This window comes from Macaca nemestrina, chromosome 18 (assembly GCF_043159975.1).
Source record: "Macaca nemestrina isolate mMacNem1 chromosome 18, mMacNem.hap1, whole genome shotgun sequence".
In the NCBI taxonomy this organism is placed as follows: domain Eukaryota; kingdom Metazoa; phylum Chordata; class Mammalia; order Primates; family Cercopithecidae; genus Macaca; species Macaca nemestrina.
Genome location: NC_092142.1, coordinates 57,830,961 through 57,858,791, shown reverse-complemented (window position 1 = coordinate 57,858,791; position 27,831 = coordinate 57,830,961). Strand labels below are relative to the sequence as shown.

The 27,831-nt window shown below is 44.5% G+C and overlaps 1 protein-coding gene across 1 annotated transcript; it reads left to right on the top strand.

Moving 5' to 3' along the window:
- The first annotated feature begins 1,379 nt into the window (after window positions 1-1,379).
- LOC105491499 (glutamic-oxaloacetic transaminase 2) lies at window positions 1,380-27,213 on the top strand. The gene is made up of 10 exons (XM_011757981.2): window positions 1,380-1,512; window positions 12,053-12,209; window positions 13,671-13,799; window positions 17,089-17,148; window positions 17,647-17,808; window positions 18,329-18,433; window positions 19,825-19,975; window positions 20,454-20,619; window positions 24,797-24,947; window positions 26,055-27,213. Exons 1-10 carry the CDS (start codon window positions 1,424-1,426, stop codon window positions 26,175-26,177), a joined length of 1,293 nt encoding a protein of 430 aa, XP_011756283.1. The 5' UTR covers window positions 1,380-1,423; the 3' UTR covers window positions 26,178-27,213.
- The last annotated feature ends 618 nt before the right edge of the window (window positions 27,214-27,831 follow it).

The following is a 27,831-nucleotide window of genomic DNA, read 5'->3' as shown; positions in this document are numbered from 1 at the left end:
GCCTCAGTCTACCAAAGTGTTGGGTTTATAGGCATAAGCCAACACACTGGGCCCCTATCTGGGTTTAAGATACGAGTATCGGAGAAATAGACTACACATGAGAAAGACTTGTTTGACTTGTGGATGTGTCTGAAATTCCTTTGCTTTTTTCTTTAAAACTGATTCATTTCCTTCCACAAACAGTCACCAGGATTTGACATACACGAGTTTGTCATTAATGACCATGGGTTATTTTCTGCTTACTAAATCAGGCCCTGTTTTAGACATAATCTGCTAATCTTATTAATCCTCACAACGGCCCCACAAAATATGCATGCGACCCTCTCCATAAAGGGATAAGGAAGCCGGGCGCAGTGGCTCACGCCTGTAATCCCAGCACTCTGGGAGGCTGAGGCGGGCGGATCACTTGAGGTCAGGAGTCCGAGACCAGCCTGGTCAACATGGTGAAACCCCCGTCTCTACTAAAAATACAAAAATTAGCCGGGCGTAGTGGTGGCGCCTGTAACCCAGCTACTCAGGGAGCTGAGGCAGGAGAATCTCTTGAACCCAGGAGGCAGAGGTTGTAGTGAGCCGATATCACGCCACTGCACTCCAGCCTGGGTGACAAAGTGAGACTCCATCTCAAAAAAAAAAAAAAAAAAAAAAAAAAGGGTGGGGGATAAGGAAACATTCAGGAAGGAGGTGACATGACTTGTGTTTAGGGAAACTATTAGGGTTGAAAGTAAGGCACCTTGGCTGGGTCCTAGTGGCTGTAAGGCATCAGACAAAATACGTCAACTATGTCAGCCTACATTTTCTCATTTTTTTTTTTTTTTTTTTTTTTTTTTGAGACAGAGTCTTGCTCAGTCGCCCAGGCTGGAGTGCAGTGGCACGATCTCGGCTCACTGCAAGCTCCGCCTCCCGGGTTCCCACCATTCTCCTGGCTCAGCCTCCTAAGTAGCTGGGACTACAGGCGCCCGCCGCCACGCCCGGCTAACTTTTTGCATTTTTAGTAGAGACGGGATGGATTTCACCGTGTTAGCCAGGATGGTCTCGATCTCCTGACCTCGTGATCCGCCCGCCTCGGCCTCCCAAAGTGCTGGGATTACAGGCGTGAGCCACCGAGCCCGGCCCATTTTCTCATCTTTCAAACCGCCATAACAGCAGCCACTCTTCGGCCGGCTGGATTAAATGAATGAAGTGCAGCAAAGGCTGGGCTTAGGTAAACTGTGCAGTCATCCTCTTCCACGACCTCCGCGGAGCCCACGCCGCTCCGCCCACCGGCCGCCAGGGGTCGCTGTGACGCGGCTCGGGCCCAGCACGCGGCCGCTCTGGCCCGGGAAAGTCGTTGTCCTTACCTTAAACAGGAGCCGGCTCCCTGTGTGTGTGTCCGCTCGCCCTCTGCTCCGTCCTGCGGCGGCCCACTGCCCTCCTACCGTCCACCATGGCCCTGCTGCACTCCGGCCGCGTCCTCTCCGGGATCGCCGCCGCCTTCCACCCGGGCCTCGCCGCCGCGGCCTCTGCCAGAGCCAGGTAAGCCAAGAGAAAAGGAGATGGAGCCAGGGCGATGGCCCTGCCCCGCTGAGCTGCGAGCACCCCAGCACATTCACTCCTCCCGGCCCCCAAACACACACTGTCACTCACACACACACACACTTTTCTGCCACCCCCTCGGCTTTCCCTTAATGGGGACTGAGGATTGAGCGTCCGTGCCCCACAATGACCCTCAGGATCCCTCATCCTTCTGGTCCCCGCACCGGGCCCTGCAAGAGGGCGTGCAACGCAATCCCTGGGGAAAGGAAGTGTGGCCCTCGGCGGCTCCCGGACTCCCATTCAAGTGGGAGGGGTGCGGAGAGTACTGGGGCAGCGGCGCCCGGGAACGCCCGTGCCCTTGATAGGGTGCCCTGGGGGCGGCGGGCGCACCTGTCCTGGCTCCCGGCCCGCCCGAGCCGGTGGGCCGGCGGCGGCTGGCTGCCGCGTGTGTGCCCTGGGCGGGAAGCGCGCGAGAGGAAGGTTTCCCGGGCGTCGGCATTCGGGCCTCGCTTCCCTCCCGGCATCCGCGACCTTGGCGTGCGGCATCCCCGAGACCTTGCGACCCTCCGAGGTCCCTGTGACCCCGGTGCCCGTTTGGCCTTTGCTTGGGAAAGGGTCGAGGTGTAGTGTGCCTCCTTTATTTTTTCCTTATTGCCCCTAAGGAGGTCCGGTTGCAGGGAGGCCATCAATCTTCCTCTCCATCTCCCTGTGCTCTTTCATTCAGTAAATGTTTCGTAACTGCAGTTTCTCAGAGCCAGGCTCTGGACCAGATGCTAGCGATACAACTGTGAACAAGGCGAGGGAGAGACAATGACAAATTGCCATTGCTCAAAAAATGACAACGTAATTTCGTACTGTGGCGTGTATAATAGTATGGAGGGAAATTTCAGAGCTTGAAACGAGCTCTAGTAATTCATTCCCAGTGGAGACCGGAGCCAGACGATTAATTCAACTCAAGAAGCCGATTTGGAGCACTCTCCTTAAGTGCTACCTTAATAAGGAACTGAGTTTTAAAACCACCCCCAAGCAGGTATTAACTGCAAGGAGCAAAGCGTAGCTCGGCCTTTCGTTTGAATGTATGCTGTGTGTCTTTCAGCCCAGCAGAACGATCTGTCCTTTCCAATGCCCCACAGCCTTGGCAGTACAGTTTTGCCTGGGCTTCGCACTTTCTTCTCTTCCTGACTTGGCTCCTTCCTGGCCCACTGTCAACGTGTGTCCTCTTTAAGTCTGCCTACCTAGTGGACTAGAGCCAGGAGGAGTTATTTATACAACAAATTTGGAAAACCAAAGTAGTGCTTAAAATTTCGGGCAAGAGAAAGTATGTTTCCCTATTGTAGTAATCTTAAAATAATACCTTGTTTTATGGATTTGGCTAGGTCGCCTGAAGCTCTAGTGCTTGGTGAAAATCCCTTGGGGTCAGGGTTAGTCATTCTTTCAGTTTGAGAGTCTGACTCATGTTTCTTTTCTGTATTTTTCTCACTAGAATGTAAGTTCCATAAGAGCGGAGACTTCACCTACTTTATATTCACTGTTACATCTCAGCACTATTAACAGTTCCTGGCATGTCTCTCATATTGGATATTTTTATTTTAAGCCCAGATTTTTCACTTAATGCAACAGAAACAAATACAGTATGACATTTTAATGTTGTGTCTTAGATCAAAATCTGAACATAGGCTGGTCCAAGTGTAATGGTGTTTACAACTAATTGATCATAACCAGTTACAGATTTTATTGTTCCTTCTCTCGACTAATCTTAAACACACAGGGGAACCATAGTGCTGCAAAATATGTAGAAAAAAAATAAATTATCTCTCTTTTTTTTTTTAAATACAGGGTCTCACTCTGTCGCCCCGGCTGGAGTGCAGTGGCACAATCATGGCTCACTGCATCCTGACCTCCTAGGCTCAAGTGATCCTCCTGCTTCAGCCTCCCAAGTAGCTGGGACTACAGGCATGCACCACCACACCCAGCCAATTTTTTATTTTTTGTAGAGACAGGCTCTCCCTATGTTGGTCTCAGACTCCTCCCACATCAGCCCCCCAAAGCGTTGGGATTATAGACTGATCGACTCCACCTGACCAGAAAATAAATTCTTGAAATAGTTGAGCACCTAATGTTGAGGAATTACTCTTCAGATTTAAACAATGATACCTGATTAGATGATAGAACCAGATGCCCTATTTAGCATGAAGGTTAACTGTTCATGCAAGGAGATCAGACTTCACTCCTTCCACTGTGGAAGTGATCTTTACCTAGCTCCGAGTGGCAAAAGTGGAAAATACTTAAACTGAACTCATCGACATTTCTATTTAAATGACTAATATAATAAAACCTTGTCAGTTGTTATTCTGAAGAACTGAGGATTTATCCAATCTTGGAACTCTTCGTAAATATGTGGAACTCTTTGTAAATTCAAGTGTATCATTTAGCTAAACACTGCGAATATAACTTTCTCTTGTTGACCTGTACTGTAAATGTATAGTGACATGAGATCAGACATAGTTGCAGTTCAATGAAGAAAAAAAAAAGATGCTAATGTATTTTGATTTATAATGATTCGTTTTTAATTATTTAATTCTGATTACTTTTTGGTGGAATAACTGAGCAGGTCTTGTGAGACTTTAAAAATGCAGTGTGCAACTGTGGTACCATAACCATTGGTTAGAAGATCACAGACCAGGCGCAGTAGCTCACACCTGTAATTCTAGCACTTGGGAGGCTGAGGCGGGTGGATTGCTTGAGCTCAGGAGTTCTAGACCAGCCGGGCAACATGGCAAGACCCCGTCTCTACATAAAATACAAAAAATTAGCCGGGCATGGTGATGTGCACTTGGAATCCCAGCTACTTGGGAGGCTGAGGTCGGAGGATCACTTGAGCCTGATCGCTTGAGAGGTGAAGAGTTGCAGTGAGCCAGGCCGATCACGCCACTGCACTCTACCCTGAGCAACAAAGCAAGACTGTGTCTCAAGAAAAAAGAAAAAAAAAAAAAAAAGATCACAGCTGTGCTATTGTCTCTGCCATTTTTAGCTCTGTGATTGTGGGCAAGCTAACTAACTTCCCTTCTGATTTTAAAATGAGAAGATGTGAGGAAAAGCAGTTTAAAAACTAAAACTTTAAGTAGGCTTAAGCTCCAGGGAAATTGCAATGCATTTCGATTGGAAAGGCTTACCTGAATACTTTGTACCTAACCTCTCTTGGATGACCAGTCGATATTGCTCAATGTTTGAGGCTTTGTTCCTGTATCCAAAGTGTACTGATAGGAATCACTTTCTAGGTCACAGGTTGTCAGCATTAATTTTGCCCCTAGAACACTCTTCTTTTCATCTACTCAATTCCTTTAAAAACATCAGAGTTCTTACAACGTGTGTGTAGTCTTTACCATGTTAAGAAATGGAATAATGAAAGGCATGGAGGAGCTGAAAGCTGGTTACTAATGTGTGGCTAATCAAATTGAGTATTCCCTCTAGGCCAGGTGCCGTGGCCCACACCTGTAATCCCGGCACTTTGGGATGCCGAGGTGGGAGGAGCACTTGAGCCCAAGAGTTGGAGACCAGCCTGGGCAATATGGCACAACCCCATCTCTACAAAAAACTAGCCAGGCATGGTGGCACGCACCCTAGTCCCTGCTACTCACGGAGGATCACTTGAGCCCGGGAGGTAGAGGCTGCAGTGAGCCGTGGTCACCCCACTGCATTCTAGCCTGGGTGACAGAGTGAGACCCTGTCTCAAAAAAAAAAAAAAAAAAAATCTTATCCCTCTAGAAGGGGAACAATAGACACTGGAGCCTACCTGAGGGTAGAGAATGGGAAGAGGGAGAGAATGAGAAAAAATAACTGTCAGGTACTGTGTTTCTTAGCCAGATGATGAAATTATCTGTACACCAAACCCCCAGGACACGCGCATGTACCTGTGAACCTGAAATAAAAGTTAAAAAAACCTCCCAGGCCCGTGCCTTTTAGATGCCAGTAGCATCTGCTTTCCCCCAGCGTTTCAGCAAACAGAAATGTCCCCAGAAATTGTCAGTGTTCCCTAGCTAGGCAACCCCTTCCTCTCTCTCTGGCTAAGAACCACTTTCCTTGTGATCTGGATTATCAAGCTTGTCTCAAGCAACAGATAGTGGTTTTCATACCTGTGTACTTTAATCTGTATTTCATGTTCAATCTCAAAACTAGCTTTGTAATTGTAAAATGAACATAATTTATTACATTTTTTTTAATTGAGTATCCCTGCTCCTGTATTTAGATTGTTTACAAATTCAGTATTTTGAAATTGTGTTGAGAATTCTTAAGAGATATCCCAGAAGACTCAAGGCTATGGTTTCTGAGTTTCTATGCTTAACATTTTAAAGAACCTGAAAAATAAGTGCTTTTCACACCATTTAACAAGAATGATGCCTTCTCTCCTTGTGGTAGGGAGCAGTGGGCAATGTTATTATTGATCGAGGGCCTTGGAGGATACAGACCATTGTTTTTTCTTTTTCTTTTTTCTTTTTTTTTTTTCTTCCTGACACAGAGTCTCTATGTAGCCCAGGCTGGTCTCAAACAGTAGGCTCAAGTGACCCTCCCACCTCAGCATCCTGAGTAGCTGGGACTACAGGCAAGCGCCACTATGCCCAGCCAGGCCATCTTTTGAAAAATGAAAACTGTTTTCCAGAAGTGTTCTCTTTTATAATCTAGTATGTCCTTGACATTCAGGGTATTCCTTTCACTCAGCAGTTAATGACAGTGATGTAGACAGACAGGTGGCTACATGTTTTCAGGGTCTGAATTGTGGATAAGTCATAAGGAAAGCTTTCTTCAGGCCCAGTTCAGAAGTTGGTTTAAGGTATCTGTGCTTCTTACTATCGCCTAGGTACTAGGAACAGCCAAGCAACCTAGAGCCACAACAACAAAATGAGAGGCAAGCTATTAAAAGAACTGGCACCAACACTAGTGAGGGGGAAGGGCGATAATGGTAGTGTCTCCTGATACTCTGGAAAAACCTATGCGGTAGTAATTGATAAAGCAGAAAAGGGCCGGCGCGATGGTTTATGCCTGTAATCCCAGCACTTTGGGAGGCTGAGGCGGGCAGATCATTTTAGATCAGGGGTTCAAGACCAGCCTGGCCAACATGGCAAAACCGCATCTCTACTAAAAATAAAAAAAATTAGCCGGGCGTGGTGCCAGGCACCTATAATCCCAGCTACTTGGGAGGCTGAGGCAGGAGAATCGCTTGAAGCCGGGAGGTAGAGGTTGCAGTGAGCCGAGATCACGCCACTACAATTCAGCCTGGGCAACACAGTGAGACTCTGTCTCAAAAAAAAGAAAAGCAGAAAAGGTTAGTTGGTCGGAGGGTTGTGGGTTATTGTTAAACTGATTAACATTATCTCCCCCTACAGCCATGCTTGATTAGCTTTGTATTTAAAGAGAAAGAAAAGCAGAAAGGACCTGCATTTGGTCATAATCTTACAACTGTATATGCTCCTTGAATTCTCTACATACTGGCCTCACCAGGCTCTGTACTAGGATGCAGGATGGTTACAAATAAAAGTGGAGCGGTGATAATTTAGTAATGATGACTATTAGCGAACATCACACACTCTGCCAATCTAGGTTCTGAGTGTTTTTTTTCATCATTATACCAGCCCTGCGAGATAGGTAGTACTATGACCCCATTTTACAGGTAAGGAAAGTTGAGGCTTAATTTACTTGCCAGTGCTCACACAGCTGGCAGATGACTGAGCTGGTATTTGAATGCATGCAGTTTGCCCAGTACTGAAATTACCCAAGGCAAACTAAAAGAACCATTGAAAGAAATAAGAGCCTAGGAAATCAAAAAAACTGGAAATAATCTGCCCTTAAATAACAGAGAATTGACTGTATACACTAATTCATTACAATGATTGAGACTGCAGCAGTCTTTAACTTGTCAAGAGAGCATGAATTAAACTCTGTACTGCCATCCAGTATGCCCCATGGAGGAGTGGGTGTATGAATGCTGACAAGTACGTTAAGAGAACCTTTGTTGGGAAAGAAATATTCATGAGGTAATTCATGAGTTTATCAGCATGGTGAACACGGAGAACTTCCATGGTACCATACTGAAACACGTGGCTGATTCACAGTAGATAAGTGATTGCTAGGAGAACTTGGGCGATTCTCCTGCAACAACCCCCAGCTCTTTCTCACCGTGAGCCTTTATTCTTAAGCCTCTACTTGGAAAGCCCTTTTTCTCTTCTTTTCAGCCTTAGCACTCAGCTGCTAAGTCACGTCCTCCAGGAAGCCTTCCTAACCTTGTGCAGTACTTTCCTTCCCTTCTCCAAGCTATTAGGTCCTCTGCTCGGGGCTCCCATAAGTAATATCCCATAATAATGCCCTGGGTCAGTGTATATCACTATCCATCATCTCCCTGCAGTGCCCAGCCTGCATTGCTTGTAGCTCCCTGCTGATCACCACAGTGGACTAAGGTGGTAAGGGATTGTGTTATACTCTTCTTTACGTTCCCAGCCCTTAGCATAGTGTTCTTAATGATTGCTTTGGAAGATCATAAAGCCTAGAAAAGTGTTCTGGCAAGGCAGAGAATCTCTACAATCTAAACTGATTGCACAGGAGGTTTTTTTTGTTTGTTTGTTTTGTTTTTTTTCTTTAACTTTTATATTGTGGGTGAAGTCATTAATCACTAAACCAAGGAAACTAGGTCATCAAGATTGGCCAAACTTTGTTAAAATGTTAACTTGTGTGCACCTGTAGTCCCAACTGTTTGAGGTGGGAGGATGGCTTGAGTCTAGGAGGTCAACGCTGCACTGCAGCCTGGGGGACGGAGTGAGACCCATCTCTTTGTTTGTTTATTGAAACTGAGTCTCCCTCTACCACCCAGGCAGGAGTGCAGTGGTGCGTTCTTGGCTCACTGCAACCTCCGCCTTCTGGGTTCAAGTGATTCCTATGCCTCAGCCTCCCAAGTAGCTGGGATTACAGGCGCCTGCCACCTTGCCCGGCTAATTTTTGTATTTTTCGTAGAGACGGAGTTTCACCATGTTGGTCAGGCTGGTCTCAAACTCGTGACCTCAGGTGATCTGCCTGCCTTGGCCTCCCAAAGTGCTGGGGTTATAGGCGTGAGCCACTGCACCCAGCCGAGACCCATCTCTTTAAAAAAGAAAAACAAAAAAGTTAACTTATTTTCAGATTCACTTACTATAAATCAAAACAAAATTCACATCTGGGTGCAGTGGCTCACGCCTGTAATCCCAGCACTTTGGGAGGCGAAGGTGGGTGGATCACTTGAGGTCAGGAGTTCAAGACCAGCCTGGCCAACAGGGTGAAACGCTGTCTCTACTAAAAATACAAAAATTAGCCGGGTGTGGTGGCACACACCTGTAATCGCAGCTATTTGGGAGGCTGAGGCAGAAGAATCACTTGAACCCAGAGACAGAGGTTGCAGTGAGCCGAGATTGCTCCACTACACTCCACCCTGGGTGACAGAGCAAGACTGTGTCTCAAAATTAAATAAAAATTTAAAAAAACAGGCCAGGGGCGGCTCAAACCTGTAATCTCAGCACTTTGGGAGGCTGAGGTGGGTGGGCCACAAGGTCAGGAGTTCGAGACCAGCCAGGCCAACATGGCAAAACCCTGTCTCTACTAAAAATACAAAAATTAGGCTGGGTGCAGTGGCTCACGCTTGTAATCCCAGCACTTTGGGAGGCCAAGGCAGGCAGATCACTAGGTCAGGAGATAGAGACCATCCTGGCTAACATGGTGAAACCCCGTCTCTACTAAAAATACAAAAAGTTAGCCGGGCGTGGTGGCAGGTGCCTATAGTCCCAGCTACTCGGGAGGCTGAGGCAGGAGAATGGCGTGAACCCGGGAGGCAGAGCTTGCAGTGAGCTGAGATCGTGCCATTGAACTCCAGCCTGGATGACAAGAACAAGACTCCATCTCAAAAAAATAAAAAATAAACAAAATTCACTTTCTAAGTTTTGTCCTTATATGCTCTTTCATATTTAAAACAAACTGATCCTTTAGGATGGTAGTTCTCCCTGGGAACATGTTAGTTCCATGTTAGTTATGTTAGCATGCAATGTGTTTCCATCATTGCTATTTTCAAATGAATCTGTAAGTATAACAAGCTGCTCAGTTTTTCTAATATAGTAAGTATTAGTGGTTATACCCCACATAAATAAAAGCTCTTTGGGGTTTTCAGTAAGTTTTAAGAGTATAACAGGATCTAAAGATCAAAAGTTTGAGAACTGCTGCTTTAGACCAATACTACTCTTTTTCCTTAAAAGCACACAGTTGTATTTATTTGTCACTATTGATCCTAGTGTGGTCTCAACACTCATTGCTTATCTTTTAACCAAAGTAGCTTCTATTTCCCAGAGAAAATTAAGAAGGGAGGGTGGTGATGTCAGTCCTACACAAGCATTCTAAGCAGACTGGCAAAACTTGTGAACACACGCAGCACAACTTCTACCGCCGCATATATCCCTTTTATACCTCCTTCAAGTGGCAACAAGGAAAGATCTTTTTATTTTAATGACTCAAAGCTATAGCCTCTTGAGCATGTAAAAATAAGCAAAGATATATAAATTTTAAATTATACTTGGCAATCAATGTGTCTGTAGTCTATCTTAGAAATTAGGTGTGCAATGAATAATAATCTGTTAATCAATTCATTGTAATATTAGACCAAAAGTATGAGTTACTCTAAAGATCTTAGAAATTGTGTTCAAGGCCGGGCTCAGTGGCTCACACCTGTAATCCCAACACTTTGGGAGGCTGAGGCGGGCAAATCACATGAGGTCAGGAGTTCAAGACCAGCCTGGCCAACATGGTAAAACCCCATCTCTACTAAAAATACAAAAATTAGCTGGGTGTAGTGGTGGGCGCCTGTAATCCCAGCTACTTGGGAGGCTGAGGCAGGAGACTCACTTGAACCCAGGAGGCGGAGTTTGCAGTGAGACAAAATCGCGCCACTATACTGCCTGGGCGGCAGAGTGAGATTCCATCCCCCACCGCCTGGACGAAAAAAAAAATAAAAGAAAAAGAAATTGTCATCAAGCTGGCATATTACAAAATGCAATTACTGTTCTCCCGAAAGCCTATATCCCCAGTCTAATAAGAAAAACATCAGACAAATTCCAGTAGAGGGGCATCCTACAAGATACCTGACCTGCATTCCCAAAATTGTCACAGCCAAGAGAAGCTTATGGAGACATGCAGCTAAGTGTAACGTGGTGTCCTAGATGGAATCGTGGAACAGAAATAGGTAAAAACTAAGGAAATCTAAGTAATGTGTGGCTTAATAATGTATGGGCCAGGTGCAGTGGCTCACGCCTGTAATCCCAGCACTTTGGGAGGCCAAGGCGAGTGGATCACCTGAGGTTGGGAGTGTGAGACCAGCCTGGCCAACATGGTGAAACCCCGTCTCTACCAAAAATACAAAAATTAGCTGGGTATGGTGGTGGTCACCTGTAATCCCAGCTACTCGGGAGGCTGAGGTGGGAGAATCACTTGAACGCCAGAGGCAGAGGTTGCAGTGAGCTGAGATCACGTCATTGCACTCCAGCCTGGGTGACAAAGAGGGAAACTTCATCTCAAAAATAATAATAATAATAATGGGCCGGGCGCGGTGGCTCAAGCCTGTAATCCCAGCACTTTGGGAGGCCAAGACGGGAGGATCACAAGGTCAGGAGATCGAGACCATCCTGGCTAACCCAGTGAAACCCCGTCTCTACTAAAAAATACAAAAAACTAGCCGGGCGAGGTGGCGGGCGCCTGTAGTCCCAGCTACTCGGGAGGCTGAGGCAGGAGAATGGCGTAAACCCGGGAGGCGGAGCTTGCAGTGAGCTGAGATCCGGCCACTGCACTCCAGCCTGGGCGAAAGAGCAAGACTCCGTCTCAAAAAAAAAAAAAAAAAAAATCATGTATCAGTATGGATTCATTAATTGTAACAAATGTGCCATACCAATGTAAAATGTTAATAGGGGAAACCTGGGGGTAAGGGTAGATGGGACTGTACTATCTGCTCAATTTTCTGTAAATCAATACTGTTTTGGCTCACGGAGGCTGAGGCATAATTGTTTGAACCCAGGAGGCAGAGACTGCAGTGAGCCGGGGTCACACCAGTACACTCCAGCCTGGGTGACAGAGTGAGACTCTTTCTCAAATAAATAAATAAAGTTTGTCAGAATAGCAATTCAATTTCATTTAACACAAATTTGTAGTTTTCATAATTTTAAACATATAAGAGTAATATGGCCGGGTGCAGTGGATCACCTGAGGTCTGGAGTTCGAAACCAGCCTGGCCAACATGGTGAAACCCTGTCTCCACTAAAAATACAAAAATTAGCTGGTGTGGTGGTGCGTGCCTGTAATCCCAGCTACTCAGGAGGCTGGAGCGGGAGAATCACTTGAGCCCAAGAAGCAAACGCTGCAGTGAGCCAAGATAGCGCCACTGCACTGCAGCCTGGGTGACAGAGCAAGAGTCTATCTCATAAATAAATAAGTAAAATGGATCTTGGATCTAGCTAATGGGATCGAGCTAATGTATTTCTCATTTCAGCTCCTGGTGGACCCATGTGGAAATGGGACCTCCAGATCCCATTCTGGGAGTCACTGAAGCCTTTAAGAGGGACACCAATAGCAAAAAGATGAATCTGGGAGTTGGTGCCTACCGGGATGATAACGGAAAGCCTTACGTGCTGCCTAGCGTCCGCAAGGTGAGCTTGCCATTCATCTCCTTCTGAGTGGGATGAATAAACTGAAGAGAGCCCTGGAGAGTGGCAGGAATAGTGCTGGACCGGGAATCAGGAGCCCTGGGCTTTAGTTCTGGCACTAATGGCATGAATCACTCGGGTTTTCTGGGCTATAGTCTCCTTGGCTGTAAAGGTAAGAGGTTGGAACCATCTGTTTTTTTCCAAGATTGAACTTTCTATGGTTCTGTGATCATCTGTAAAATAGACATTAAATATGCTTTAGAAATGCTTAGCTATGTCTAGTTTAATCCTGAAGGTGCACGAGATGACCAAGACTTTAAGCACTGTCTCTTGGTGAGAGGAATAGCTCTTCGTGGATTACTATTGTTATTTTCCCTTTCTCTAACTGTGATTACCTTAATCAAACCTTTGTACACAGGCATGCTCCGTCCTTTCTTCCTGCTGAGCTATGGAATTTTTTTCACCTCTTTTGTTATATTTTTATTAGTAGCATCTTTATTCATTAACTAAATAATGTAACAAATCCCTTTAGACTAATTTTTTAAGTTATTCAGTAAGTATTTGCTACTGCAACCTGCATCACAACCAAGCACTATTGTACATACCCTCATTCACACTTCTGAACACTGTGAGAGGTAGAAATAGTTCCTCCATTTAACAAAGGAGGAAACCAAGGCTCAGGAAGGCTAAATAACTTGCCTAGGGTAACACAACTAGTAAGGGACAGCCAGGCCTCCAATGCCAAAGCACGAAGATGTGTGGCTATCACTGTTAACCCTTTGAAGCTCTTAGACTGGCATATAGCTTGAAATGCTTCTCCTGTATGTATTTAGTTTGATTTAATCATCTTATATCTATTTTAGGTGTTGCTTTTAAACCTTGGTTTTGTGCATTCCAAGAATCTCATTTTATGTTAAATTGTAACCAAGAGAGACCATACCCATCCACATAAAACTTAACTTAAACAATAAAATACAATTTTAAAAAGTAAGTATTTCTGTTCTTCAGTATAAACTATCAAGCATTCTACCTACCATTCTTCTCAGAGAGTAACTTCAAATTTTAAAAAAAGGTTTGGCCAGGCGCAGTGGCTCACGCCTATAGTCTCAGCACTTTGGGAGGCTGAGGCAGGTGGATCACTTGAGGTCAGGAGTTTGAGACCAGCCTGGCCAACATAGTGAAACCCCATATCTACTAAAAATACAAAATTAGCCAGGCATGGTGGCAGGTGCCTGTAGTCCCAGCTACTTAGGAGGCTGAAGCAGGACAATCACTTGAACCTGGGAGGTGGAGGTTACAGTGAGCCGAGATCACACCACTGTACTCCAGCATGGGTGACAGAGCAAAACTCTGTCTCAAAAAAAAAGACTACCTCCAAAACTTAACTTATAAAACTTTAAATATTAATCATAGTAATTCCGAGTAAGGAAAAGAAACTCAATGAATGTATTTTCTCTTGTCTAGGCCGAGGCCCAGATTGCCGCAAAAAATTTGGACAAGGAATACCTGCCCATTGGGGGACTGGCTGAATTTTGCAAGGCATCTGCAGAACTAGCCCTGGGTGAGAACAGCGAAGTCTTGAAGAGTGGCCGGGTAAGCTGAGCAGGCTCTGGCATCATCCCAGGTCTTTAACAAATTTGTAGTTATTTAAACAATTTTAGGCCAGGCGTGGTGACTCACACCTGTAATCCCAGCACTTTGGCAGGCCAAGGCGGGCAGATCATCTGAGGTGGGGAGTTTGAGACCAGCCTGACCAACATGGAGAAACCCCGTCTCTACTAAAAATACAAAATTAGCCAGGCGTGGTGGCGCATGCCTGTAATCCCAGCTACTCGGGAGGCTGAGGCAGGAGAATCACTTGAACCTGGAGGGTGGAGGTTGCAGTGAGCCGAAATCGCACCATTGCACTCCAGCCTAGGCAACGAGAGCAAAACTCTGTCTCAAAAAAAAAAAATTTAAGAAATATGAAAAGATAACTTATTTTGTGTGTAATGATTGTTTTGAGGAGGCCACACTATTTCTAATAATTCTTATTTGATAGTAAATTGCCATCATTAAATAAAATAATCTACATGACACCAATTCCAAAAATGTACTACTAGTAATCCTGAAAATGTGGTAGTCATGTGACTGATAGATTTGACGTTACTTTTGCTGTTAGTCTCTACCTGCTTACGTTCATTTTACATTGAATATGCTTTAGAAATGTTAACTACGCCAAGTTTTAGGCCTGCAATTAGCCCAAACCCTCATGTCCTAAGCTTCCAACTTGCACAGAAGCAGCAAAAGCAGGAAACAAGCCATGGGTGGACTGTGGGCACTGAACCAGTCTGGCAGCCCTCTGCTATCCCTTCACAGCCCGTGTGGACACAGAAAAAAGACCACGCTCCCAACATGTGAACTCGTGCACGTTGTGGTTCACTTTATTTTGGAAAAAAACATGTTTTTTAATGAGTGCATTTGTATGTTTTTCTAGGTGAGCCTGGGGAGTGAAGAAACATACAAACTAGCAACTTTAAGTCAATATTTTCTCTTCCCTTCCCCCTCTGAAAAGCCAGAATAAATACACTTTATTTACAAGACTGGTCTAAGTCCACACGTGAATTTGTTAACTCAGAGTAAAGCACAACAACCTCAACCCCAGGGTTAGGTAGTAATTATCCTACATCAAATAGATGTGGTTTAGTTCTGTCCATACAGTCAACTGCCTGTTAGCCCCTCCTAAAAATTTCTGTACTTTTTAATTCATGTGTTTTTTTGCCTAGTCTCTGCTCCATCTAGATAATAACCTAAGTATGAAACTGGCCTACCTTAAAATAACATTAACTTGTCTTTTATAAGTTGTGCCTCGGCCGGGTGCAGTGGCTCACGCCTGTAATCCCATTGCTTTCGGGGGCCGAGGCAGGTGGATCACTTGAGGTCAGGAGTTCGAGAACAGCCTGGCCAATATGGTGAGACCCCCGTCTCTACTAAAAATACAAAAATTAGCTCGATGTGGTGGCGCACGCCTGTAGTCCCAGCTACTGGGGAGGCTGATGTGGGAGGATTGCTGGAACCCAGGAGGTGGAAGTTGCAATGACCCGAGTTTATGCCATTGCACTGTAGCCTGGGTGACAGTGCAGAGGGTGACCTGTCTCAAAAAAAAAAAAAAAAAGCTGTTGTGCCTTTGTGAATCATAGTATTATCAGACCTACAGTGAGGTTTTTATTTCCATCATGCCAAAGTTTGCAGAGACAAACTATTTAAAAATAAGTTTTTAGTTGGGTTTTTCCCTCTTTAATCTACTGCCACCCCAGTCCAGAAAATACATTTGTGCTTTGTAGAGCCTTGTACTTCTACAATGCCTTTAAAAACAACAAATGAAAACCTCTTAAACCTACAGTGATTTCTTGTTTGTCCCTTAAAGCTGACCAATTTGAATAAGCAGATTCACCTCAGGCATCTTCCTATTACCCAAAACATGAATATTTTCAGATTATGAAAACACATAGAAGGGGACCTCTTAGAAAACCTTTATTTATTTATTTATTTATTTACTTATTTATTTATTTTGAGATGGAGTTTCGCTCTTGTTGCCCAGGCTGGAGTGCAATGGCACGACCTCAGCTCACCACAATCTCCGCCTCCCAGGTTCAAGCAATTCTCCTGCCTCAGCCTTCCCGAGTAGCTGAGATTACAGGCATGTGCCACCACACCTAGCTAATTTTGTATTTTTAGTTGAGACAGGGTTTCTCCATGTTGATCAGGCTGATCTCGAACTCCCAGCCTCCGGTGATCCGCCCAACTCGGTCTCCCAAAGTCCTGGCATTACAGGTGTGAGCCACTGCGCCTGGCCAGAAAACCTTTAAAATGTTGTAATGTTATCCTTATATATTTGTTGACTTGCTTTTCAAGGAACTTTGATGTTTAGAGAGTCATTCTACTTTGTATAATTCTAGAGTAATGTCTTAATGTAGTGACTATTCTCAGTGTCTTTTTATTTATTTATTTATTTGTTTGTTTGTTTATTTATTTATTTTTGAGACAGGGTCTCACTCACCCACACTAGAATGCAGTGGCACAATTTCGGCTCACTGCATGTTTGGGTCCGCGTGTTTCCTAAACAAAGGAATGAACACACAAGACAACACAAGACAAAACAAACATGGCGGCCGTCTCAAATGGCGCGCTCCACTTTATTTTATACAGTCGTTTGTGGAATGTTGCCAAGTCACAAGACACATTGTTGTTTTTCTGACCTTTCCCTGACTTTCTGGATTTTCAAGATGTTTACATTTAAACAGGCCCCCAACGCCCTGCTTCGTTTGCGAGAGCAGGACTTATGGGGAACGCCGTGCTTCGTTTGCGAGAGCAGGACTTATGGGGAACGCCGTGCTTCGTTTGCGAGAGCAGGACTTATCGGGAACACGCTGTTTGTGAGCACGTAGTCCTCTACAGCTGCATCCTCCACCTCGCAGGTTCAAGCAATTCTCGTGCCTCAACCTTTTGAGTAGCTGGGATTACAGGTGTGCACCACCATGCCCAGCTAATTTTTGTATTTTTAGTAGAGACAGGATCTCGCCATGTTTGCCAGGCTGGTCTCGAACTCCTGACCTCAGGCGATTCACCCGCCTTGGCCTCCTAAAGTTCTGGGATTACAGGCATGAGCCACCACACCCAGCCTCTCAGTGTCTTTTTATATCTTTTATATAATTCACCCCTTTTTCATATTGGGGAGGAATGTTTGTGTTCTGAAAGTTTCCCGTGTAACATGGAATGATACTAACAGGCCATAAAGAATGAGCTTCTGAAGTACGGAAGGGTCTTGGACAGAGCAGTGCCCCTGGGCTGGTCCTGTATAGAGAGTGTCGCACATCACTGACCGTGGGTATCTCTCCTTCAGTTTGTCACTGTGCAGACCATTTCTGGAACTGGAGCCTTAAGGATCGGAGCCAGTTTTCTGGTGAGTCTGGAAGCTTCTTCAGGAAAGAACTATAAATTCCAGATGACAGGGCTTCCTGTTGTGTGTATATTTGACTGTTGATGCAGTAGATTTCTTCTTTCCATGAATTTGCAGATGTCCTATTCTCTGATGAAAAAATGAAAGGACTTTAAAGAAATTACAAGAAAGATATAGTAGTGATGAAGGTAAATTAAGTTCACTAGAAACTATTTACTAGAGAGCTTTTGCCTTTTAACTTGTTTAATCCCTATGACAGAGGTACAATTAACCCCATTTACAAGTGAAGAAAGCAAGACCCAGAAAGGTCCTTGGCTATACAGCCAGTATAACTGTCGGAGACTATTCCAACCCAGGCAGTCTTACTGCTGAGTCAATACTGCTCAACCATTGAGAGAAACTGGGTTTCAGTGGAGAAAAATGTTCCCTCAGTAAAACACGTCAACATTTTTTTGCGTCTCCTTTGTTCATTTTTCTGTTTCCTTTCGTCCCATCTTTTAGCAAAGATTTTTTAAGTTCAGCCGAGATGTCTTTCTGCCCAAACCAAGCTGGGGAAACCACACACCCATCTTCAGGGATGCTGGCATGCAGCTACAAGGTTATCGGTATTATGACCCCAAGACTTGCGGTTTTGACTTCACAGGCGCTGTGGAGGATATTTCAGTAAGTGTGGCTTTCAGGGTGAGAATAAAACTTGCTTGCAGACATTTGATGTCTCCCACCGTGTTCCAATATCTGAGTTAAAATACTGGAGGAAGGCCGGGCGCGGTGGCTCAAGCCTGTAATCCCAGCACTTTGGGAGGCCGAGGCGGGTGGATCACGAGGTCAGGAGATCGAGACTATCCTGGCTAACATGGTGAAACCCCGTCTCTACTAAAAATACAAAAAACTAGCCAGGCGTGGTGGCGGGCGCCTGTAGTCTCAGCTACTTGGGAGGTTGAGGCGGGAGAATGGCGTGAACCCGGGAGGCGGAGCTTGCAGTGAGCCGAGATCACGCCACTGCACTCCAGCCTGGGAGACACAGCGAGACTCCGTCTCAAAAAAAAAAAATACTGGAGAAGAGGTGATTCCCAGACTTCTGGTTACCTTTGTTACTTATCAAATGATGACAATCCTGTGGCATTTCAGATAAACTGTTTGCCTTAAAGCTTCAAAGTCATCTCTTGGCTGTTTTTCTCTTTAGAAAATACCAGAGCAGAGTGTTCTTCTTCTGCATGCCTGCGCCCACAATCCCACGGGAGTGGACCCGCGTCCGGAACAATGGAAGGAAATAGCAACAGTGGTAAAGGTGAGGAGGATGAACTCACTGGCGACAGTTCTGTGTTTAGTAACCAGCTTTGGAGGCTTAATTTGGCAATGTCTTAACAGAGAGTCTTAACCTTGAACCTGCGTGAAATGTCGATACAGGTGGTTAAGCTGCCAGAAAAGGGCTCCCCATTTGCGTGATTAGCAGTTCTGGGATTGATGACGCATGAGCATTTGAAAGTAATTTTTTCTGGCCAGGCGCAGTGGCTCACGCCTGTAATCCCAGCACTTTGGGAGGCCTAGGCAAGTGGATCTACCTGAGGTCAGTTCGAGACCAGCCTGGCCAACATGGAGAAACCCTGTCTCTACTAAAAATACAAAATTAACTGGGCGTAGTGGCCCATGCCTGTAATCCTAGCTACTTGGTAGGCTGAGGCAGGAGAATCACTTGAACCCAGGAGGTGGAGATTGTGGTGAGCCGAGATCGTGCCACTGCACTCCAGCCTGAGCAACAAGAGCAAAACTCTGTCTCTAAAAAGGAAAAAAGAAAATAATTTTTTTCCTCATCCTGGATGTAGGGAACTCTGATAAAACCTGTCTACTGACCCCAGGATGTCTGCTGTTGATGCCTACATTCACCCTGGTCAGTGGTTGCTTAGTGATCTGTTTAAACACTTTTTCATGGCCTTTCCTTTGCAGCATCGCCATGATCACTCTAAAAGTGTAGACAGCTGTCAGAGAAGACACTAGTCAAAATTCCTAGAGAGGAAAATATTATTCCTGTTGTCTCATCTCCCTGTTTTCCCTTTTCACTCCTTTTCATTTCCCTTTCTTTTCTCTCTCTCTCTCTTTTTTTTTTTTTTCTCTTTTGAGACAGAGTCTCACTCTGTCACCTTAAGCCAGAACACAGTGGCACAGTCATGGCTCACAGCAACCTCTACCTCCAGGGTTCAAACAATCCTCCTAGCTCAGCCCCTGAGTCGCTCGGACTGCAGACATGTGTGCCACACCTGCCTGGCTAATTCTTTCTAGTTTTTATAGAGACAGCATCTCACTTTGTTGCCCAGGCTGATCTCAAACTCCTGGGCTCAAGCAGTCCTCCCACCTTGGCCTCCAAAAGTGCAGGGATTATAGACATGGGCCACCGTGCCTGGCCAGTTTCCCTTTCTTTAACTTCTGTCAAATCTAAGCTGCACACAGAATGAGACAGAAACAGCATTTGGAAAGCACTTTCAAGATAAAATGGTTCTAATGAGGTTGTCTCGTGAGCCCTGGATGTAAGATGAGTCTTCCAAGATTACGTTAGCCCCAGAAAAGGCTTATTGTGCTTATTGGGACCATGCCCACCTCACAGAAACGTCTTTCAGATTTTTATAAACATCTAGGGCCTCTTCAGACAGACTGCTGAAGCTTCGATCTTTTGTTCCTTCTCAGAAAAGGAATCTCTTTGCATTCTTTGACATGGCCTACCAAGGCTTTGCCAGTGGTGATGGTGATAAGGATGCCTGGGCTGTGCGCCACTTCATCGAACAGGGCATTAATGTTTGTCTCTGCCAGTCATACGCCAAGAACATGGGCTTATATGGTAAGCTACGGCACCCAGCATGACACATGTTCTCATGCTGGGAGAGAATGCCACGAAGGCATAGAGCTTGTGGGGTGGGTGGGTGTGTGTGTGTGTGTCCATCCATGTCCACATCCCTCCCTACCCTAAGATGAAAGACTGGTATCGTAGATTTTACTGATTTTCTTAGCCATATATTCTTCAGTATTCTTAAATTTTTCCAGCAAAGGAAACTGATTACTGCTTCTCTAAACAAAAAGTAACAAATGCGTCAGCCAAGAAGATAGATACAATAAAAAATACCTTTGAATACTCTGAGTACTCAAAACTTCCTTGTGCCTCAGTTCACCATTCTGGTTGTTGAAAGCTTTTTATTTATAATAAAGTTATTTTGGGGTCCTTTGGATGGAAACAGATAATGCGTAGCAAATACACTCATGATTTGCTTTAGCACATTAGATAGTAGAAGTAGAAGACAAGATCCATTTTTGTCTTTCAGGTGAGCGTGTAGGAGCCTTCACTATGGTCTGCAAAGATGCGGATGAAGCCAAAAGGGTAGAGTCACAGTTGAAGATCTTGATCCGTCCCATGTATTCCAACCCTCCCCTCAATGGGGCCCGGATTGCTGCTGCCATTCTGAACACCCCAGATTTGCGAAAACAATGGTAAAGGCTTATGCCACTCCCCAGCCACCCACCTATTCCCACCACTGCTCCTTCAAAGCTAGTTTTTAATTGACCTCTAGTGATATACAGTACCCCATAGATTCCATATGCGAAGGCAGGGAAGGGAGCAAAAAATGTGCATTCCTTGTTTAAAAAACTGAGGCCGGGTGCAGTGGCTCATGCCTGTAATCCCAGTACTTTGGGAGGCCGAGCTGAGTGGATCACCTGAGGTTGGAAGTTCGAGACCAGCCTGACCAACATGGAGAAACCCCGTCTCTACTGAAAATACAAAATTAGCCAGGTGTGGTTGGTGCATACCTGTAATCCCAGCTACCTGGGAGGCTGAGGCAGGAGAATTGCTTGAACCTGGGAGGCGGAGGTTGCAGTGAGCTGAGATTGCACCATTGCACTCCAGCCTGGGCAACAAGAGCAAAACTCCGTTTCAAATATATATATATACACACACACACACACACACACACACACACACATACATATAGAGAGAGAGAGAGAGAAAGAGAGATTGGTTGAGACAGGGTCTTGCTCTGTCACCCAAGCTGGAGTGCAGTGTTGCAATCCTAAGTCACTGTAACTTTGTACTTCTGGCCTCAAACAGTCCTCCAGCCTCAGCCTCCCAAGTATTTGTTAGCACTTTGAACCAAATTAGTTGGTATTTCTCTGTAAGAGACAGACATAATTTTTAATTGGTAGTTCCTTTTATTCCGTTATCTCCGCGTTAAATAGAACCTGCTTTCCCCTAAAATCAGTTTCAAATTAAGTACCTCACATAGGAAAACTTCCTTAAAAACATATTTTTGTTTGTGTCCTAATAATTGCTAGCATTGAATCAGTATTTTTGCATTTCTTTGTGTTTTATTGTAGAGACAGGGACTTGGCTGTCTTGCCCAGGCTGGTCTCCCTCAAACCCCTGGGCTCAAATGATCCTCCCACCACGGACTCCCTAAGTGCTGAGATTGCAGGTGTGAACCACTGCACTCAGCCTGTTTTTTATTATCTGTAGTATCTGACTCTCAACATCTGTTCTGTGAATTAGTGTTACTCAATCTTTTTGACCACAATCCACATAAGAAATATATTTAAGGCCACTATGCCCAGCCAGTTGCATCTTACTAAGTTGAATTTAACATACTAAGCCAGGCAACGTGGTTCACACCTATAATCCCAGCATGCACTTTGGGAGGCCAAGGTGGGTGGATCCCTTGAACCCAAGAGTTCGAGACCAGCCTGGGCAACATAGCAAGACTGTGTCTCTATTAAAAGAAAATTAAAAAATAAAAATATAACCTACCAATGGGTCATGACACATAATTTAGAAAACACTGCTCCAGAAAGGGGTTGGCAAACTGTTCTGAGAGTCAATCCAGTTTGCTTCCTATTCTTGTAAATAAAGCTTTATTGGAACACAGCTGTACCCATCTATTTATGCGTTTTGTATAGCTACTTCTTTGCTGCCATGGCCAAGTGAGCAGTTGTAGCAGGCAGAGACCATATGGCCCGTAAAGCCTAAAATAATTATTCTTTGGCCATTTACAGAAAGTATGCCAACCCCTACTCTATGAGTTTATAAAACCATGATGCCTGTGGAAGGCGTGATTTGTTATATGAGTTTATTCTGTGTAGCTGCTTAGTTGAGAGGTCACATCTCTGAGCAGCACTTGGGTAGAAAAGCTAAATCTGCTATCTCTAAGAAACTTGATATGTACCTCCCCTAGTCATCATGTTGCAACTATTTTTCTGTCTTCAGTTTCTGTGTCATGAACATTAAAGTAAATACTAAGAGTCTGGTTCAGGATAGTTTTTTTTGTTTTTTTGTTTTGTTTTGTTTTGTTTTTTCCTTTTGATTTTTTTATAAAGACAAGGTCTCACTGTGTTATCCAGGTCAGTCTCAAACTCCTAGGCTCAAGTCATCCTCCCACCTCAGCCTTCCAAAGTGCTTGGATTACAGCTGTGAGCCACTGCACCCAGCTCAGGATAGTTCTTTATGATATAATAGGTTCACGCTAGACTTACCAAAAAATTGACTACTTTTTAAGTCATTTTTTTTTGCAGCATGATATTAACATGTAAGTATATTTCAGAAAGTTTGTGAAAGGGAAAAAACCATAACTCTAGCTATTCTAACTCAGCTTTTTTTTTTTTCCCTTGCCCATTGTTTGTTTGTTTTTTGTTTATTTGTTTTTTAAGTTTGTGTGTGTGGTTTTTCGGGTTTTTTGTTTTGTTTTGTTTTGTTTGTTTGTTTGTTTTTGAGACAGAGTTTTGCTCTTGTTGCCCAGGCTGAAGTGCAATGGCACAATCTTGCCTCACTGCAACCTCCGCCTCCTGGGTTCAAGCGATTCTCCTGCCTCAGCCTCCGGAGTAGCTGGGATTACAGGCATGTGCTACCATGGCCAGCTAATTTTGTATTTTTAGTAGAGACAGGGTTTCTCCATGTTGATCAGGCCAGTCTCGAACTCCCGACCTTAGGTGATCCGCTCATCTCGGCCTCCCAAAGTACTGGGATTACAGGCGTGAACCACCGGGCCCAGCCACCCATTGTTATCTGTAGTTGTGACATACTGTTATATATGTATGAGCAGGACTGGTTTTGGTTTTGTCACTTAGAATTATACTAAACTTTTTTTACTTAATATTTTCTAAAATATTTTCATATTCTCTGGTTATGAAGATTTTTTTTAGTGCTTGCATTTCAGTACACAATTTGAGAGTTTGTAGTAGACAAAGATGCCAGACTGTGTTAATGACTACCCTCAGGGTGGTTATAATCCGATGAGAAAGATACACACATGACTTTCTTGTTGTTGTTGTTTTTGAGAGAATCTTGCTCTGTGGCCTGGGCTGGAGTGCAGTGCCACAATCTCGGCTCACTGCAACCTCCGCCTCATGGGTTCAAGCAATTCTCCTGTCTCAGGCTCCCCTGAGCTGGGATCACAGGCACCCACCGCCATGCCTGGCTAATTTCTGTGTTTTTATTAGAGACGGTTTCACCACCTACGATAGCTTCGCTCATTGTAGATTCGTAGTATATTGTCTCAATTGTGGAGATGAGAATGTATATTTCATCCATGTCAAAAATAAGGTCATTTTTTTTGTTTAACCCACAGCTTTTACCTTAATCTTAGTAGGTTTTAGAGTGATTCATTCACTTTTCTTAATACGTATGCAATTACAATGGGGTTACATCCCAGTAAGCCTGTCATAAATTAAAAATGCATTTAAGGCCAGTCTTATGTCTGTAATCCTAGCACATTGGGAGGCTAAAGTGGGAGAATCACCTGAGCCCAGGAGTTCCAGACCAACCTGGGCAAATAGGGAGACCCTGTCTCTACAAAAAAAAAAAAAATTAGCGAGGCATGGTGGAATGCACTTGTGGTCCCACCTCTTGGGAGACTGAGGCAGGAGGATCACTTGAGCCTAGAAGATTGAGGCTGCAGTGAGCCATGATCATACCATTGTACTCCAGCTGGGTGATAGACTGAGACCCTATATCTTAAAAAAAGAAACAGGCCAGGCGTGGTGGCTAACATTTGTAATCCCAGCACTTTGGGAGGCCAAAGCAGGAGGATTGCTTGAACCTCAGAGTTTGAAACCAAACCGGGCAACATGGCAAAACCCCATCTCTACATTTTTTTTTTTAGAAAAAGGAAGGAAAAGAAAATGCATTTAATACGCTTAACCTACCAAACATCATAGCTTACCCTAGCATACTTTAAACATGCTCAGAACAGGTATTAGGCTACAGTTGAGCAAAATCATCTAACACAAAGCCATTTTATAATGAAGTGCTGAATGTCTCATGTAATTTATTCAATAACATACTGAAAGAAACAAAATGGCTGTATGGATACTTAAAGTACGGTTTCTATTGAATGCATATTGCTTTTGTGCCGTCATAAAGTTGAAAAACTGTAAGTCAAGGACTGTCTCTACTCAAATGTGTTAACTGTTTTAGTTGCCTGATGGAAATAGTGTTCTGATATAAAACAGAATGCTATAAAATAGCTTTCTTACCTGGCCAGTGACAGCATGTGATTCACTCATGGCCTGAGAATTGAGGCACGCTAGGGGAGCGCTCAGGTCGGGGGTAAGAATGCTGCAAACTCCGGCATATCTGTCAGTGCTTAGGCAGAATAAGCTGCATCTCAGGATTTCTTTACAGGTTGCAAGAAGTGAAAGGCATGGCCGACCGCATCATTGGCATGCGGACTCAACTGGTCTCCAACCTCAAGAAGGAGGGTTCCACCCACAACTGGCAACACATCACTGACCAAATTGGCATGTTCTGTTTCACAGGGTTAAAGCCTGAACAGGTGAGTGATTCTGATTTCTCTGCAGCAGACTAACTGATCAGTCTTTGCAAACCAGAAGGATTCTTTTTTTTTTCTTTTTTCTTTTTTATTTAATGTTTTTGGGTTTTTTGTTTTGTTTTGTTTTGTTTTTGTTTTTGTTTTTGTTTTGAGACAGTCTTGCTCTGACACCCAGGCTGGAGTGTAGTGGTGCAATCTCAGCTCACTGCAACCTCCACCTCCCAGGGCTTAAGTGATCCTCCTGCCTCAGCCTCCCAAGCAGCTGGGACTACAAGTGAATGCTACCACACCTGGCTAATTTTTATATTTTTTGTAGAGACGTAGCTTTGCCATGTTGCCCAGGCTTGTCTTGAACTACTGGACTCAAGCGATCCGCCCACATTGGTCTCCCAAACTACTGGGATTACAGGTGTGAGCCACTGAGCCCAGCCCCAGGAGGATTCTTCATAGATCACCCACCTATTCAAAGTTAACCTAAAAATAATTAAAACAGTTATTTTGGAGCCCTTTTAGGTAAAAGTATTGTAATACTTTTTAGCATTTATTTGGCTTTTCTTTTTTTTTTTTTAGTTGTTTACCTCTCTGTATCACCCATGAACTCACAAACTTCTAAAGAGCAGAGCTTGTTTTGATCATGTTCATGATCACTGTTGCTTCTCCCAAGAGAGCAACAGGAGAAATAGCTGTTTCGTAATTGAATCCTGGCTCTGCTGAATCTAAAGGTGTTTTTCCCCATCTATTTATGCCTCAGAATTCATCATCCTACTTTAAAGTAGCTTTTTTTTTTTTCCGAAATGGAGTCTCACTCTGTCACCCAGACTGGAGTGCAGTGGCGCAATCTCGGCTCACTGCAGCCTCTGCCTCCCAGGTTCCAGGTTCCAGCTATTCTCCTGCCTCAGCCTCCTGAATAGCTGGGATTATAGGCGTGAGCCACCACGCCCAGCCTTAAAGTAGCTTTTTATTCTTATTTTATTCCAAGTTAACAGCAAATTCTGGGAACAGGGTTTAAGCGAGGAAATGGAACTTTAATAAGTTGGCTGCTGTACCATGCCAGGCCGGGGAGAATCCCCCCTACCGGGAAGAGGTACCCAAACTCTTTCTTCTCTGCAGGTGGAGCGACTGACCAAGGAGTTCTCCATCTACATGACCAAGGACGGCCGCATCTCTGTGGCAGGGGTCACCTCCGGCAATGTGGGCTACCTTGCCCATGCCATTCACCAGGTCACCAAGTAATGTCCCTGGTGCAAGGAAACAGAGACAACCTTTCTGTCTTCAGCCTCTGCTATTGAGAGCTTCACACAGACGATGAGAGAGGGTGGATGGTGGTGAGTGGATCATTTCTTTCAACCACAGTGTGTAACACTCAGCATTTGAATGTTTCTCCGAAAAGAACATGTAGTGACACAGGGCAGAGGCATCCATGGCTGGTGTCTGGAACATTAAACCAAACTCTCTCCCCTGTCCTTTTATCTCCAACTTTTCTCAAAGAGTTTACATGTGCAAGAAAGTCATCGCACCAAAAAACCTGTCAATTATGCCATTGCAATATTTCAGAAGCTTTAACTGAAGTGTCAGGTTCCTTGTGAGAAATAACACACGTTAGAGGCTTTGAGAGAAGACCTAGTTCTGTCGTGAGCAGTCAACCTTGTGTCTGTCCTCCCATCTTGGAGCAACCTTATCAACAGGCCGCACTGCAGAAATGCTGTTTTATGAAAACCAATGAGGCTGCTGCCACTCCAGCAAGGAAAATAATGCAATTTCCTGTCTTATGTAAGAAAAAGAGAAGGCTCTCTTTTTCTCCCTTGTCATTGCTGTTCTTTTCCTTATGTACAAACATTTTTAACTACTGCAGATTTTCATCCCATTCTACTGCTTGACTGACCATCAACTCCATCCTATCGAGATTTATTTAAGAATGAAGAACAAAATTTTCTGCTGATGCCATACCCTCACCTTTCTCAGCAAAGAATAGTGGAGAGTAGGAAACTGTACTTTAGGCATCCTCTTGAATGATTGTGTAAGTTTCTCTGGTTGGGATGTTGTCTCTGCCCAGTTGGACCTCCTCCCTTTGTTGAATGTGGTATACAGCCGCTCATCTCACACCGTGAGTTGTGGCGCAGGGTGGTACCAGGAAAGAGGATATTCTAGGCTTTGTGTGCTGCTAGCTGGGTTCAGGCTTCACCCACTGGAAAGAACCACCATCTGCTCTAACCATGTAGACTTATTGCGGCCTGGTTTCTCTGTTACAATAAAATTACTGTAGACCCAACTACTGTCTACTAAGTTATCTTTTTTCTTTAATGGGAGGAAGGAGTAAGAGTGGGTAAATAAATATCCTAGGAGTTTGGAATCGTGTAGCTGATCATAAGCCAGTAGATGTAGGCACTCTTCCAAATATTGGCTGAAGATTCATCGTTTTCTTCTTTGTGTTGCCATTCAGTTTGTGCAGTCCAAAGATGCTGAGAATGTGGGTGTAATCTCTTGGACCTTGTGGGGAACAAATGGAGTCCCATGAAGGATACTGTGGATATAGGCAAGGGGTAGAAGGGATGGAGGAGAAGTGACAACTTCAGTGGTCTAGAGGAGCCAAATAGGTAATGTGAATAAAAAGTGGTGTGAACTGGATTTACGATGATCAGTGGTGATCAACCCTCATCCTCAGCATTGAGGAGCAATAGCGAAGCGACAGGAACTGTGAGGATGAATGCCCAAGGTGGTAGGTCTTACATTTGTCAAGAGAAATGGAAATCTTGATTTCTATGGGTGGTCTGTTGGCGCTTAAAAGTTGGCAACTGGTTCAATTTTTTAAAAATGATTTGGGCCGGGCATGGTGGCTCATGCCTGTAATCCCAGCACTCTGGGAGGCCGAGGTGGGTAGATCACCTGA

What these genes read in the sequence shown, in the direction of transcription:
- LOC105491499 (XM_011757981.2), top strand. Translation starts at nt 1,424, where the DNA reads ATGGCCCTGCTGCACTCCGGCCGCGTCCTCTCCGGGATCGCCGCCGCC. An exon ending in AAATAGCAACAGTGGTAAAG is followed by an intron (nt 18,434 to 19,824) that starts GTGAGGAGGATG and finishes GTTCCTTCTCAG; the next exon opens with AAAAGGAATCTCTTTGCATT. An exon ending in CCAGATTTGCGAAAACAATG is followed by an intron (nt 20,620 to 24,796) that starts GTAAAGGCTTAT and finishes ATTTCTTTACAG; the next exon opens with GTTGCAAGAAGTGAAAGGCA.